Source organism: Camellia sinensis, chromosome 6, assembly GCF_055761805.1.
Source record: "Camellia sinensis isolate YWXY chromosome 6, ASM5576180v1, whole genome shotgun sequence".
In the NCBI taxonomy this organism is placed as follows: Eukaryota; Viridiplantae; Streptophyta; class Magnoliopsida; order Ericales; family Theaceae; genus Camellia; species Camellia sinensis.
Window position 1 is genome coordinate 136,035,015 of NC_138966.1, and position 15,279 is coordinate 136,050,293.

The window sequence follows — 15,279 nt, forward strand, 5'->3', positions numbered from 1 at the left end:
AATTAAAAGATGTGAGATGATAAATAATGAATTAAAAATGAGTGTTGAGTATAATATTGTGATATTTGAGAAGTCTTGCAATATTTTTAAGAAAATTAAATTATCTATATTATATGAAAAATAATAATTAACTAATTTAATCACGATAAGAATGGAATAGAATGGAATGGAAATAAGAAAATTTGTCCGATTCTATTTCCTACCAGGGGACACTACATGTAGGTGGAAGAAAGAGAAAAAAATTACATATCTATGGAGGGGTACAAGTGACACTTGTACCCCCACAGCCTTTCATTTGCACTACATTACAGACTCACTTACATTTTCCATGTGTTTATAATTTGTTTTCCCTTTCCCTATTTGCATGTAGTTTCACCTTTTTATAATAATCTTTAGTGCACAAAAAAGTATACAGAAAATTTATTTTGGATGCGGAGGTCACATTTGAAATAAATTTCAGCTAAAACAATGCACTTTTTTGTATTCTACTCCTATCATCAACTTAGTTGGTATTTCATCAAACAAATATGGATTGGAACCCTTCTCCTATAAATGTTGGTTAGAGCAGTGCTAGGAAGACATAAAATATTCCATAAATTAGAATATAGATGTGTTTGCACCCATTTTTGCTAGGTCCTGTCAACAGGTGGACCAGTTAAAGTGTGACATGTGGCAAGGTCAAGTGAGGGTTTAATAGTTATTTGAGTGGGCTAGCAACGTAAGAGAGATTGATAATGTGCATTATATAGTGTAGGTGATAGAGCAATTATTCGATAAGTCATGGGCTTAGTGGGTGACTTGCAAAAAGAGGAATGTGCAAGGTGGAGGTTTTTATCTATTGATGGAGGGTCCAAAGGACTGAGAGGTATATGGCAACTTGAAGGAGATGCAGTTCGACAGGTGGAGGTGAAGATTTAATGTAGCTTGAAGGCTTGGAAGTGAGGGCGTAGTTACAGCAGTTACACGGCAGTAGTTGCAGATTGAGGAGATCATGGGGTTGTGGGAAAGAAGAGCTATAAAAGTCAGAAGGTTTGCAGAGAGAGAAGACATCAACAACAACACAACAACTTAGTTTTTAGACTTAGGAGTAGTTTCAATTGTAATTTAGGAGTAGGTTTTTCCCCTTCTAACTTAAACTTTGTAAATGGGTGAACTTTGGTGATTTCAATTTGAAATTACTTTTGTTTATCTTTGTCTACTTTGGTACCATCAGTTAGTATAAAAAGTTTGTTTTCTTCTTGTTTATTTTGTTACTATCAGTTGATCCAAAGAAGTTCTCATCCTTTCGAGGCATTCAAACCAGTACCACAATTGCTTGATTACTCCTGTTTAATTGTTTAGTTTAAGATTATTGCTTGGTTGCTGTCAATCCAGACTCAGCATAATTTTTAGAGATTATTTGATTTTTACCTCTATACTTTTACATGATTTTCAATGACCCCCCTAGACTACTCTTATTTTCACATGTATCTCCATGCTAGTTAAGTTAATATCAATTTTGCCTCTGCCGTCACATTTGAAATGGAAAACGTTAAAAAAATTACATTTTGGCCCTAAATTTCAAAAGAAAGATGCAAACCCACCCTTTTCCTACCAGCAAACCACCACCACTTCAAGTCCTTTTATCTCCTTTGTCATAACTCCGTTTCGCCTCATTTTTACGCCGTTAGATTCAACTCACGGTCTAGTTTTCGTATCATATCTCATATGTCTCGTTCTTCATTTTTTTGCATGCTATTAGAGCTATGAAAGTTGATAAAAAAAAATAAAAATTTTCTTCTCATTTTTGACTTTTCTTTGAGCCATCTTTCGGACTTCATATGTTTCTCGATTCTTAACGGTTCTACTTCATTCTTTCGCCATTCTTTTCATCTCACTTCGTAGTTCACCTACACTGCCTCACTTTCTTACTTCTTCGTGTAATGGACGGTTTTGGTATGCTGAAAGTTGTCCGAAAACTAATTTTGAAAATTTCAAAACATTACAAAAAACTTAGGACCCTTGGTAAACCATTAAGCCTCTGTCCCTGAGAACTACCATTACAACCCTTTTTTTCTCATTTACTATATATATATATATATAACTGTATATGACACCATCTTCTCCAACCTTTTGATTCTTTAATTACCCTTCTAATAGTAAGAACATTCAGGTATAGAAGAATCAGGAGGAGTTTTCTGGGTTCAAATCGAATAGTGGGTTAGTTAAAGCAATTTTAATTGCAAATGAAATCATCTTCATGGGCCATCAAGACAAGAAGATTCGATTATGGAAAGTGTCTGCGAAGAATCCAACAATTCACAAACGAATCGGGACTTTACCCACGTTAAAACCTTATATAAAGAGCTCAATCAATCTGAGCAATTATGTTGAGGTGAGAAGGAATCGAAGTACGGTTTGGTTCAAACATTTCAATGTAATTTCGTGTCTTAGTTTGAGCGAAGACAAATCTTTGTTATACTCAGCTTCTTGGGATAAGACAATGAAGGTTTGGAGAGTATCGAATTCGAAATGCTTGGAATCGATTCATGTTCATGATGACGCGGTAAATGCAGTGGTTGCTGGATTTGATGGGTTGGTCTTCACCGGCTCCGCAGTTAGAAGTGTCAAGATATGGTGGCGAGAGATGCATGAGAAGGGTACCTAACACTTTTTTTCACTAAACTACACCATATGGGTTGTAACGTTTGAAATTTTCAAAATTAGTTTTTGGACAACTTTCGGCATACCAAAACTGCCCATTACATGAAGAAGTGAGAAAGCGAGGTAGTATAGGGCGAAGTAGGAAGTGAGATAAAGAGAATGGCTAAAGAGTGAAGTAGAACCGTCAAGAATCGAGAAAGATATGAAGTCCGAAAGATGGCTCGAAGAAAAGTCAAAAATGAAAAGAAAAGTCTTATTTTTTTTTTCAACTTTCGGAGCTCTGATAGCATTCAAAAACAGGAAGAACGAGGCGTGTGAGATGTGATACGAAAACTAGACTGTGATTCGAATACAACGACGTAAAAATGAGGCGAAACGGAGTTATGACGAATGAGATAGAAGGGCTTGAAGTGGTGGTTGGTGGTGGTGGTTTGCTGGTAGGAAAAGGGTGGGTTTGCATATTTCTTTTGAAATTTGGGGCCAAAATGTAATTTTTTTAATATTTTCTATTTCAAATGTGACGGTAGGGGCAAAATTGATAGTAACTTAAATAGTATGGGGATACACGTGAAAACAAGAGTAGTCTGGGGCAGTCATTGAAAATCGTATAAAAGTATAGGGGTAAAAATGAAATAATCTCTAATTTTTACTAACAAGATGTGAGATAAAATGTGAGTTTTATATGTGGATTTCACATCACATAAGACTCGTTCTTATCTTATATTTATATTTCATTATGAGATAAATTACACTTGCCCTTACAATTTCATCCAAATCTCACTTTGATAATTTTATTTTCAATTGTAGTAATCAACTCCTTACATTTTAAATCAAGTTTCAATTTCGCCATTTTGTCTATCTATCATTAATGAAGCTAAAGGAAATTGAAAGTGGGTGGACTAAAGAGAGATTTTGGTAAAAGTGTAAGTAGTTTAGTGAGATTTTAATAAAAGTGTAAGGGTGTAATGAGATAATAAGAATGTCACACATTCTTCAAATGACGAGTTCTGTCTACTTTGTTAACAATAGACGGATGAAAATGTGAGATTATAACTTGACTTAGTTGTTGTTTGGCAAAAAAAATTTAGTTGGTTTTTTGGAGTTGAGACTTTTTTAGTTTGGGACTAAAAAGTTCGCTTGAATTGTCTTTTTTGGCTTTTTTGACCTTTGTGAGAGAAAAAGTGAAAATGATTTTAATTTGGATGTGACATTTTATCTTATTGACAATTTAATCTATTTTATTTTTTAGTAACTAATTTAGTCCCAACCCAACTCAACCCACATAGCCAAACAAAACATTAGTATAAAAAGTTAATTGTTATAATTAAAAATAGGATAAATTACAAATACACTTCCTGAGATTTGCTTAAAATACAAATTGCCTCATGTAGTTTGAAAAATTACAAATACCTTCATGTCAGAATTTTTTATTTAACAGAATTAATTGAAAAAATGAAATTTCTAACTGTTCACCTATATAATAATCAAATTATCTAAATTATTAATTGAAATAAAATTTTATTATTATTAAAAACTATTAATTAACTTGATGATTTATTAATAAATGGATTTATTTGTTATGAAATTAGAACCTTAGGGAGCATAATGTAATTTCTAGTACCAAGGGGTAATTTGTAATTTAAGTAAAGCTCAGGGGGTGTGTTTGTAATTTACCCTTAAAAATAACAAAATTATAACAAAATTGGGTGAATTATAAACACACCCCCTGAGGTTTACTTAATTACACATTACCCCCTGTGGTTCTAGAAATTACATTATGCCCCTTAAGGTTTCTAATTTCATAACAAATAGGTCATTTTATTAAGAAATCATCAAGTTAATTAACAGTTTTTCATAATGTTAAAATTTTATTTCAATTAATAAGTCAGATAATTTTATTATTGTACAAGTGAACAGCTAGAAATTTCACTTTTTCAATTAATTCTGTTAAATAAAAAATTCTAACAGGAATGTATTTGTAATTTTCTAAACCACAGGGGCACTTGATATTTTAAGCAAATCTCAGGAAGTGTATTTGTAATTTACCCAATAAAATTTTAATAAAAATACACAAGTACTAAATATAATTAATTTTTCATCATGTGAAACATTTCTATATTTCTAGAATTATTATGGTTGTTGAGGTGGGTCGCCACTCCACTGGTGGTGGTGCAGACATTGCCATTATCATGTTTGGATTTTTTTAGACTTTGTTTGACATATAGAGTTTGGATTAAAATAGTTATAAAAAGATAAAATAGATTTTTTAGTCTAATAAGACAAAATATCACATCTAGATCATAATCATTTCATTTTTTCTCTCATAAAAATCAAAAAAGTCAAAAAAAATCTATCATAAGAGCATCCGCATCAGCCTCAGCAAATTGTGAGTCAAATTATAACCCAAAATTCACTTTTTTATTTTAGCTAGCCTCTTATTTATATATACACACTCCATCAAACTCTCTATTCTAAAATTCTATTTCATTAAAATATTATTTTTTATTCTTTTATCTTTTTCAATTTAAATATATTTTTTCTAACCATCATATTTTTAAAATGGCTATATTCTAACAGTCATATTCCAACGGCTATATTCTAACGATTAGGGGTGTGCGCGGTGCGGGTTGGTGCGGTTTGAGAGAAAAATAGAAACCGTATGGCGGGTGGCGGATTGATAAAAGTGTCACTAGAATTTTCCATTTTCCTTATCAAAAATCGGCGGTTCGGTTGGCAAATAATGGCGGATTTACCTTGGCAGTTCGGGCGGATTGGCGGTTTATAAAAAATATAATTCAAATTACAAAACTTAAATCAAAGAGTAAAAAAAAGACGAGAGATACCATGATGTTAAGCATCTTGCGAAGCTTTCTTCTGATGCAGCAAGTGTAGCAATAACATGATAATATCAACGACTATGCCATCAGTTCATTACAAGTATCTGTGGAAGCTACAATGATCAAATACAATAAATAAAATTAATATCATTCAGGGTTTACAATATATTGAAAATGTTTACTGTTGAAAAGTATTTAAATTGAAAAGTGAGCTGATGCAAGTTTGCAACATGGCTAGAAAAAAAAAAGATTGAAATGTGAATTGGAATCCAACTTTATTTTGGATTACTGACATCTTGAATTCCCCTCGAGCAGTAATGTAATACTATATTCTAAGGTATAGAACAACAAGCAAACTTAAGTAAAAAAGAATTTTTAGAATCTTATAAAACATGATTTAATAGCGGTGCGGGTCGGTGCGGTTTGGAAGAAAAATAGAAACTGGCGGATTGATAAAAGTGTCATTAGAATTTGCCATTTTTCTTACCAAAAACTGACGGTTCGATTGGCAAATAATACCGAATTTGCCTTGGCGGCGCAGTTCGGTGCGGTTTTGACGGTTTCGGCGGTATTATGCACACCCCTACTAACGATTATATTCCAACGGCTATATTGTAACGGTCATATTCTAACGGTCATATTCTTTCAATATAAATAAAACCTATCGTTATCTAAATTTCATCCACATCAACCTAATTTTGTTATTTCATTTTGTGTTTATTTTCTCTATATGGATCTTCATTCTCTAGACGATATGATTCTTTATGAATCTGACTCCGACGATGAGTTGGAGACAATTGGAATAGCTGCTATGGAAGGGCAACGACTAGCAGCCAATAGTTCATCAAGATCACGACACAATTCTAATCGACGCTGCAAATTCATTTGGCGCCATTCTTTGCAAGGTCACCAAAGATTCTTTCTAGATTATTTTTCTGATCTACCAGTATATCCTTCCAATATATTTCAGAGGAGGTTTCGAATGAAAGGTTCTTTTTTTCTTCGTATTCAATTTGTGGTAGAAGCTTATGAATCATATTTTGTCCAGAAAAGAAATGGTGCTGGAGTGCTCGGTTTATTTTCCCTTCAGAAGATGACTGCAGCACTTAGAATGCTCGTTTATGGAGTAGCAGCTGATTTTATGGATGAATACTTGAGGATTGGAGAAAGTACCACAATGAAGAGTCTATATTATTTTGTCAAAGCGGTGGTCGAAATTTATTTGGATCAATATTTGAGGTCACCAAACAACAATGACATTGCTAGACTACTAGCTGTTAGCAACAGTCGTGGCTTTCCTAGAATGTTAGGAAGCATTGATTGTATGCACTGGACATGGAAGAATTTCCCGGCTACATGGAAAGGTATGTATACTGCTTACACCCATGAACCAACAATTATTTTGGAAGCAGTTGCATCATATGATCTTTGAATATGGCATGTATTTTTTGGCTTACCTAAGTCTCGTAATGATATCAATGTACTAGAAAAGTCTACTGCATTTATTGAGCATTCTCAAGGGCGTGCTCCTCCAGTCAATTACACTATCAACGGTAATGAGTATATAATGGGATATTATCTTACTGATGGTATATATCCACCATGGGCAACATTTGTGAAAACAATTCCATGTCTACAAGGAAACAATAAAAAACATTTCGCTATGGCTCAAGAGGCATGTAGGAAGGATGTGAAGCGTGCATTTGGGGTGCTTTAAGCACGTTTTGCAATTGTGCGTGGACCTGAACGATCTTGGAATCTTGAGTCAATTAAAGTTGTTATGAAGGCTTGTATAATATTGCACAATATGATCATTGAGGATGAGCGAGATGACAATGAAGCACAATACATTGATTTTGAACAAATCTATGAAACCCCTTTGGCACAAGTGTCATATGAGCGTACAACCGAGCTTATGGAATTCATTCAAAAAAATCACCACATCAGAAACAGAGCAATTCATTCTCAACTCTAATTAGATCTTGTTGAGCACTTGTGGTAACTATATAGTCAGTCGTAGGACATTGTGTCATGTTTTAATTATTTTTTGGCAAATAAATGCGTTATATTTTTAATTATTTGTTTTAGTAAATGTAAAATATTAAAACAAAAACTATGGTGCGAAAAGAACATGTGAAGGAAATAAAGAGAGGAACAAAATTATCTTTCTTTTCCATTTTTGATTGTTTTTTATTATGTTTTGATTTATTTTGAAACATGGATTATAATTGAATTGAAAAGGTTTAATTCAATCATTATAATCCATAAATTTTCCTTGTGTTTAACCATATTTTTGGAGTGCAAAATGATGTAAAAATAGGTATAAAATAAGGCCCAAGACAACAACAGATCAACGGCGAAGCAGCTGCAACATAGGAGCTGAACCGGTCGACCGGTGGGACATCCGGTGGGACGACCAGCCATGGTTTTCCTCCAGTTCAGTTTTGTTTCCCACAACATACATACAAGGAAGCCATTTGGGATTTAATCATCCAAACATAAAGTCATCCAAACATAAACATTCCAAAAACATCAAAACATAAACATTCCAAAAGCATTCCAAAAACATCCAAATATAAAAGCATGTCAAACATGTCAAATATTACAATCACCCAAATAGAAATCATCCAATTACTCCACATCATTAATTTTTTTCCTACTCTTAATGATTACCAGTTGGTGTAGACGATAATATTCTTGTTGCATTGGGGACATCTCACTTGTATCAATCATCATGACTCTCTCTTCCTCTTTCAATTGTTCAGTTCGAGCCCTTGAAGGATGAATATGACAAGATTTTTGAAGAAGTTCAAGTTTCTTCTCAGTTCCTTTTTTTTCTTTCTTCTTTCATCTCATTCAGTAAATCCACAATTGGAGAACTATCATGGTTCTTTACTTTTTTCAACCGCTCATTTTCCGCCTTCCTACCCATTGGTCTCTTCAAGGGTGAGATATCATCTTCTGCTAGGTTGATTGGCTCTGGTGTTGCAGGTGAAGATGTTGGATCATTTCTAATCCTTTTCGGTTTTTTTCTTTCGGCATTACTTAAACCGTTTTGGTTAATGCCTCAACATATTCCAACAATGTTCGAATTGAAATGAGATTTTATTAACCTCTTGGTACATGATTTTTGCCTTGCCAATCTAAAATAAAAAATTAAAAACCAATAATTAACTTCTTAACATAAAATGAAAATGCTAGGAGAAGTATAAAGATCAATGTAATTAATACCTTTTCTTGCTCATTAACACCACTTTGATGCAATGATTTAATTTGGGCAAAGTACCCACAAAACTTATTAGTGCCAAGTTGAATAGTTGACCACTGATTTGTCAAAGAATTATCGTTACGTTCACTAATAAATGTCTTATGCTCGTGAAAGTACTTCCCAACTCTCCTCCAAAAGGTCTTGTTTTTTTGCTCATTTCCATGCACTGCATCCTATCTAGTGTTCAGCCAAGCCGATACAACCATATTATCTTCTTCTATGGAAAAGTTGCCTCCACGTGATATCTTAGTAGTGGATTCCAATTGAGTAGAGAATGGAGACTCTTGGCCAACCACTTGACTAACTTGACTCATATACTGAGACTCCATGAATTGGCTATCAATGTTAGATCCTTCTTGTAAAAGATGCACCCTACAAGAGTTGTGAGTGCACTGGTTGTTTAACAAAATAACCACATGTATTTATTTATTTAATAGAGATGACAAAAATATAAAATTCCAAAATTATTATCCTTAACTATTCCAATCCTAATGCGCAATAGGAATCAATTAAGGGAAAATTACAATTCAGTGTAGGGGAGAAAAAAAAATTACAAAAAGGTAGAGGGTGCAACTTAGAAAACACAGGGGTGCAACAACTCAGAGTTGCACTCTTTCCATGTATTCAAAACTGTTGCTCACATAAAGGTTAAAAATTCTCCCTGTTGTTCTATTTTTGAGCTAATTCTTCTTCTTCTTCTTTTTTTTTTTATAATCTTTTTTCAATAGAGATTCCAAGTTGAAAAAATGAGAACAAAAATGGTTTTGGTGTTCTGTAAAGCTATGTTCAAAATCAACATTCTTGATTTACTAATGAATCAATTAGTTGGCATAGCATCTTGGACAAATTAGTGAGGCATTTTATCAAACAGTTACAATGCAAGAGCATATATGTGCATAATAACAAAAGCGAATCTAGTTCATCAACTGATACATGATTTTACAATGCAAGAACGTATATGTGTATAACAACAAAATCTAGTTCATCAACTGATACATGATTTACAGAGAGTAAGAGAGAGAGAGAACCTAATGAACTTCCAAGACGATGAGAATGAAATTTGTGATGGCTTTGGTAAGTGTTGATAGTAATGGTGGTATGACAGATGGTGTTCTTGTTGGCGGGAGAAAGAAGTGCGGGAAAGAAAATATAATAAAAAATTGATTAACTTATGAACAATAGCTCGCTTCATCAGTTGAGGCACTGTAGCGTTGGCAAAATGGATGAATGGGATACAAAGTCTGATGGAGCACATATTCTTCACTTCTGCTCTCTACAGTAGCTTCAAAGCTATTCTAGCATTGCTGATGTTGATGGTCTAAACGAGGTTTTTTAACCCCAGACTAAAATAACTAAAAAACCAAAACACCATCTCACATCCTAAACGAAGGCTTATTCTTGTCTTTCGAACCAAACGAAGGACCCTTTATTTTGTTTTATTTTTGTTTTTGTTTTTATTTTTTGGGATATGAGCCATATTCTTTTTATTATTATGTTTAATGTACCATTAGTATGCTTATTTTTTAAATTGTCGCGCATATTATTTTAAGTTGCACATGATACAGCAAAATTATTTTTTTACATTATAAACGTGACAATAAATTTTAAAAATAATTATATATATAAGTACACATAAATAATTTAATTAATAAAATCACATATACACACATGTATGTATAAATAATTTGACTAATATTATTACATATATTTATTTAAGTTAAGGAAGTGTCTATAATCCTTTTGTAAAATGTTAACGAGTGTTTGTGTGATTTTGCTAAATGATGGGGATGTTTACAATTTAACTTTGTTTGGGATGTAGGAATGCACACTATGGATGATATTAAGATTGTTGATTTTAAACAATACAATAATGAAAAGATCAATTTACTAAGCTTTTTTATTTTTTGTTTATATCGTTCATATAGTCGTTAGGAAGATGACTTTCTTCATCACATGTTTGGATAACTAGAATTGAACTTTTACACAATGTTCGATTATTTTAATTCGAATAAAACAATTTTATTCAAATTATTAAGGTCGACCAAATTATAAATGTTCACATATAAAAAATTAAATATTTTAATTCCTCAATAATTTTATTTCTCAAATTTAATTCAATTTAATAGTTTAATTTATTTTTGATATATTTTATTTTCTTTTTTACAAAAATTAGATGTATTCAATAGTTACAAAAAAATAAAAATAAAATAATATATAAAATTTAATATATGTTCAATAGAATAAAAATAAACATACGAAAAATGTTCAACATAACCCTCATTTGGCATAAGCTAAACAGGGACTTTTTGGCTAAAATAGCCACAAAAAGACAAAATAGGCTTTTTAGCCTAATAAGACAAAATGTCACATTCAAACCATAATCATTTCATTTTTTTCTTTCACAAAAGTCAAAAAAGTCAAAAAGACTATCTCAAACGAAACTTTTTAGCCCCAGGCTAAAATAGCAAAAAAAGCCAAAAAGTTAAAAAGCTAACCCATATCCCAAACGAAATAAGTATGAACATATTTATTTTGTTCAATATAGATATTTTGAAAATATTTAATTTGTTCGATTTTATTTTTTCGTACGATGATATTATGTTTAGACAATCAAAATTGAGCTAAACTCGAAATAGAAATTGGTATGGAAGTTGAATTGGCAACCAAATAAAAAAAAAAAAAAAAGAAGAACGAAAGAAAAAAAAAAAACATATCAATATGTGAATCAATGGTGAGAATGACAAATTTTCAATGTTGACAATGCATCGCGAAACAACGGTGAGATGACGGCAAAGATGGAGATCTAAAATAGCAACAATGCATTGGCAAGCCAATGGCGAAACGACGACAACGATGGAGATATGAAAGGATGAGAATGCATCATCGGAACGAAACCCTCTGCCAGGAACAAGTTGCGGTATGTTCCGAGAATGGGACTTAGAAAGAGCAGACAGAAAGGTGTTGTAACATCGGCAGAGGTGCCACACAACCCGCATACTTTTGGACTGGGCTATATGCCCACCAAAAAGGACTGGATAAGGAAGGGAGAAGAGATGAAGGGCAGAGCCAAGGCCAAGAGAGCTGGGAAGTATTATGAGCTTGTCCACAGGCCAATCCGAGGGATGCTCAATGGCCGTTTTGTTCGAGAGGGAGAGGATTTCCCTTTTTGTGGCTTTCTTGAGCCTTGGGTAAATTCCTCAAAGAAACGCGTCCTCGGATTTGAGATTTTGTTTGATCTGTAGCTACAGGACAGTGATGAGGAAAGGGCTAAGCCAAGCATCAAAGCTAGCCAAAGCACGAAAAGATAACTTAGACAACATCGAGGTTGAAGTGGGGGCAGCACTGGCCAATCTCCTAACAGATCCTACGGCCGACCTAGAGAACTTGGGGGATAACTTTACTGTCTTCATGATCGGGGAAGAACTGGGTGTGGACTAAATCTCTAGAATTTTGGATATATCGAGGGCACCACGTTTTACTTGGCAATTGGAGGGAGGCTTTCTTTCTAGTTCTGAATCGGGTGATGAGCCAAAATCTGATTCCACTGAGTCTGTGGAGTCAGGATCATATTCGAGTTCTTTGGGGTCAGAGTCTGGTATTTCTGGAGATGGTAACCCGGATACCAAAGTCCTGTCTAGGTCTTCATTCAGCTTTTCTTTTGAGCTTGTAACCGAAGATCTGGACCTTTTGAATGAGAACTCTGCAGATTCTGTGTACTTTTCCTTGCCGCTTATTTATTGCATTGACCAAGATTTTCAGAATTTTAACGAAAATGGAGAAGAATAAATTCCTCTGGCTTTGAAACACTTGATTAATCGAGAGGAGGAGAGGTTTGCTAAGCCTTGTTTTGATAAAATCATTGCCATTAATGTGGGTACTGAGAAGGATCCACGCTGGATCCAAATAGGGTCCATGTTGTCTTCAGGGGGACGTGAGCGTTTAATTACTTTATTAAAAGATTTCAAAGATGTTTTCATATGGTCCTACGAAGACATGCCTGGAATCGATCCAAAGATTGTATAGTATCGAATCCCTCTCGACCCCGTGGCCCGACCAGTCAAGTAGAAGTTGTGCAAAATTCGTCCGAATTGATGCAGGATTCTTGTTAGTATCTGAGTATCCGACCTGGTTGGCCAATATTGTCCCAGTGCCGATGAAGGATGGCAGAATCCGAGTTTGTGTCAACTTTCGGGACTTGAACAGAGCCAGCCTGAATAATGACTTTCCACTGTCGCATATTGATGAGCTAGTAGATTTCACCGCAGGCCATGTATTGTTTTCCTTTATGGATGGGTTTTCTGGGTACAACCAGATTCTGATGGCACCGAAGGACCATAAAAAGATGACTTTCACCACACCATGGGGTACATACTGCTACCGAGTCATGTTGTTTGGGTTAAAAAATGTTGGGGCTACCTATCAGAGGGCTGCGACCACTATTCTGCATGATATGATCCACAAAGAGGTTAAGGTGTACGTGGATGACATGATTGTCAAATTCAAAGAGCGAGAAGGCCACTACACCGCACTAGAAAAATTCTTTCAACAGATCAAGGAATACAAGTTGAGGTTAAACCTGCAAAAATGCACCTTTCGGCGTAACGACAGGGAAAATACTGGGGTTTCTGATCACACAGAGGGGAATTGAAGTAGATTCTTCCAAATCAAGGCCATCCTAGAAATGTCACCACCAAGGGCTGAAAAGGGGGTGCGCGGCTTTCTAGGCAAAGTGCAATTCATAAGACGGTTTATTTCCAAATTAACCTTAACTTGTGAACCACTATTTGGTCTCTTAAAGAAAGGAAAGAAATTTTGATGGGACGATCGATGTCAGTTTGCCTTTGAGTAGGTTAAGTAATACCTCCAGAATCCGCTTATGTTGTCGCCACCAGAGCCGGGAAAGCCTTTGATTCGGTATTTGTCAGTGTCGGACTCGACCATGGGGTGCATGCTCGCTCAAGAATCTGAAGATAAGGTAGAGAATGCCATCTATTACTTGAGCAAGAAGATGCTAGACTATGAAGCCCGCTAGACTCCCCTAGAAAAAGCATGCTTAGCCTTGGTATGGGCTACTAGGAAGTTGAGGCACTATTTGTTAGCTCACTCCGTAATCCTGGTTTCGAGATTAGATTCCATCAAATATCTCTTTGAGAAACTAGCACTTACGGGTAGGCTAGCTCGTTGGCTGCTTCTTCTCTCCGAATTTGATCTCAAATATGTTATGCACAAGTTCGTTAAAGGAGGAGCTGTAGCGGAATTCCTGGCAGACCACCCGGTAGAAGGAGATGAGGCAGTGGAATACTTGTTCCCAGATGAAGATATTCTGCAAATTAATGAGGAAACCTGGACAATGTATTTTGATGGAGCATCCAATCATTACGGTTATGGAATAGGTGTGTTGCTGATAGCACCCGATGATTTCCATATACCCTTAGCCTTCAAATTCTGGTTCAAAGTGTCCAACAAGGAAGCAGAATATGAAGCGTGTATTGCTGGTTTGGAAGCTGCCCTAGAACTAGAGGTGATAAAGTTGGATGTCATTAGGGACTCAAACTTGGTTGTCTCTCAATCAAACAGAGACTGGAGAGTCAAAGAAGAGAAGATGAAGGTTTACCATCAGGCCCTGGATATACTAATTCTAAGGTTTGAAAAACTAATATTCATGCACCTGCTAAGAGAGAACAATCGGTTCGCTGATGCACTGACAACTTTATCTTCTATGGTAGACATCCCGTTGGGAGTGAAGATGCGTCCAATTATTATGGAACAGAAATACATACCAGCTTATGAGACTATTGCCACAATAGATGATGTGCAAGACAAAAACCCCTGGTATTATAATATTTTGAACTTTCTGGAAAATGAGACATATCCACCAGGGGCAAATGCTTAGGACAAACGGGGAATACGGCGTCTGGTGTAATAACCCTCATCACTGCTTACCGATAAACGTTGATTACCGTTAAACTGAACTGATTATGACTGATAATTGAACTGATTAAAGTACTGAACTGACTGACTGAAAACTGGAACTGAATTGACTGAGTAGGTGTGTTAATCTGTATTCTATCTGTTCGATTGTTTACTTGATCTGTTGACGTTTTATGTTTAAACTGTTAATTGAAGGCCTTGTCGGCGGCCGAACCGGGAATTGATTAATGTGTTTTGACCCTCATAATTAATGTGATTTTACGGTGTAATTATCTGAAAACCGATTAGGTATGATTAAATTGGATTAAAATGAGTTAAATTGCAATGGTTGCCGTAATTACCATTTTGCCACACCTAGTGGCCACTATCTCAATATAACATGTGAGCCTTGAATACACTTGAAACAAACATTTCCTCAGCCTTGTTTGAGCTCTTGCCGACCTTAGAGAGAGAGGAAGGGAGAGTAGTGAATTCAACATAGAGATTTGGCTTGAATCTTGAGGAATTGAAAGCTTAAGTGCATAATTGAACCTCTAGACTCGCATTCAAGGAACCTAGGTACGAATTTCATCTTGTTGATTTGTCTTTAAGTTGATTCAT

The 15,279-nt window shown here is 34.9% G+C and overlaps 1 protein-coding gene and 1 pseudogene across 1 annotated transcript; both read left to right on the plus strand.

Moving 5' to 3' along the window:
- Positions 1 to 780: 780 nt before the first annotated feature.
- On the plus strand, positions 781 to 2,647 carry LOC145793606 (protein JINGUBANG pseudogene; annotated as a pseudogene).
- Positions 2,648 to 13,969: 11,322 nt separating this feature from the next.
- On the plus strand, positions 13,970 to 14,641 carry LOC145793607 (uncharacterized). Its single transcript, XM_082876471.1, has 2 exons — positions 13,970 to 14,141; positions 14,253 to 14,641. The coding sequence occupies exons 1-2, from the start codon at positions 13,970 to 13,972 to the stop codon at positions 14,639 to 14,641; spliced, it is 561 nt and encodes a 186-aa protein (XP_082732597.1).
- The last annotated feature ends 638 nt before the right edge of the window (positions 14,642 to 15,279 follow it).

What these genes read in the sequence shown, in the direction of transcription:
- LOC145793607 (XM_082876471.1), top strand. Translation starts at nt 13,970, where the DNA reads ATGCACAAGTTCGTTAAAGGAGGAGCTGTAGCGGAATTCCTGGCAGAC. An exon ending in TCATTACGGTTATGGAATAG is followed by an intron (nt 14,142 to 14,252) that starts GTGTGTTGCTGA and finishes CTGGTTTGGAAG; the next exon opens with CTGCCCTAGAACTAGAGGTG.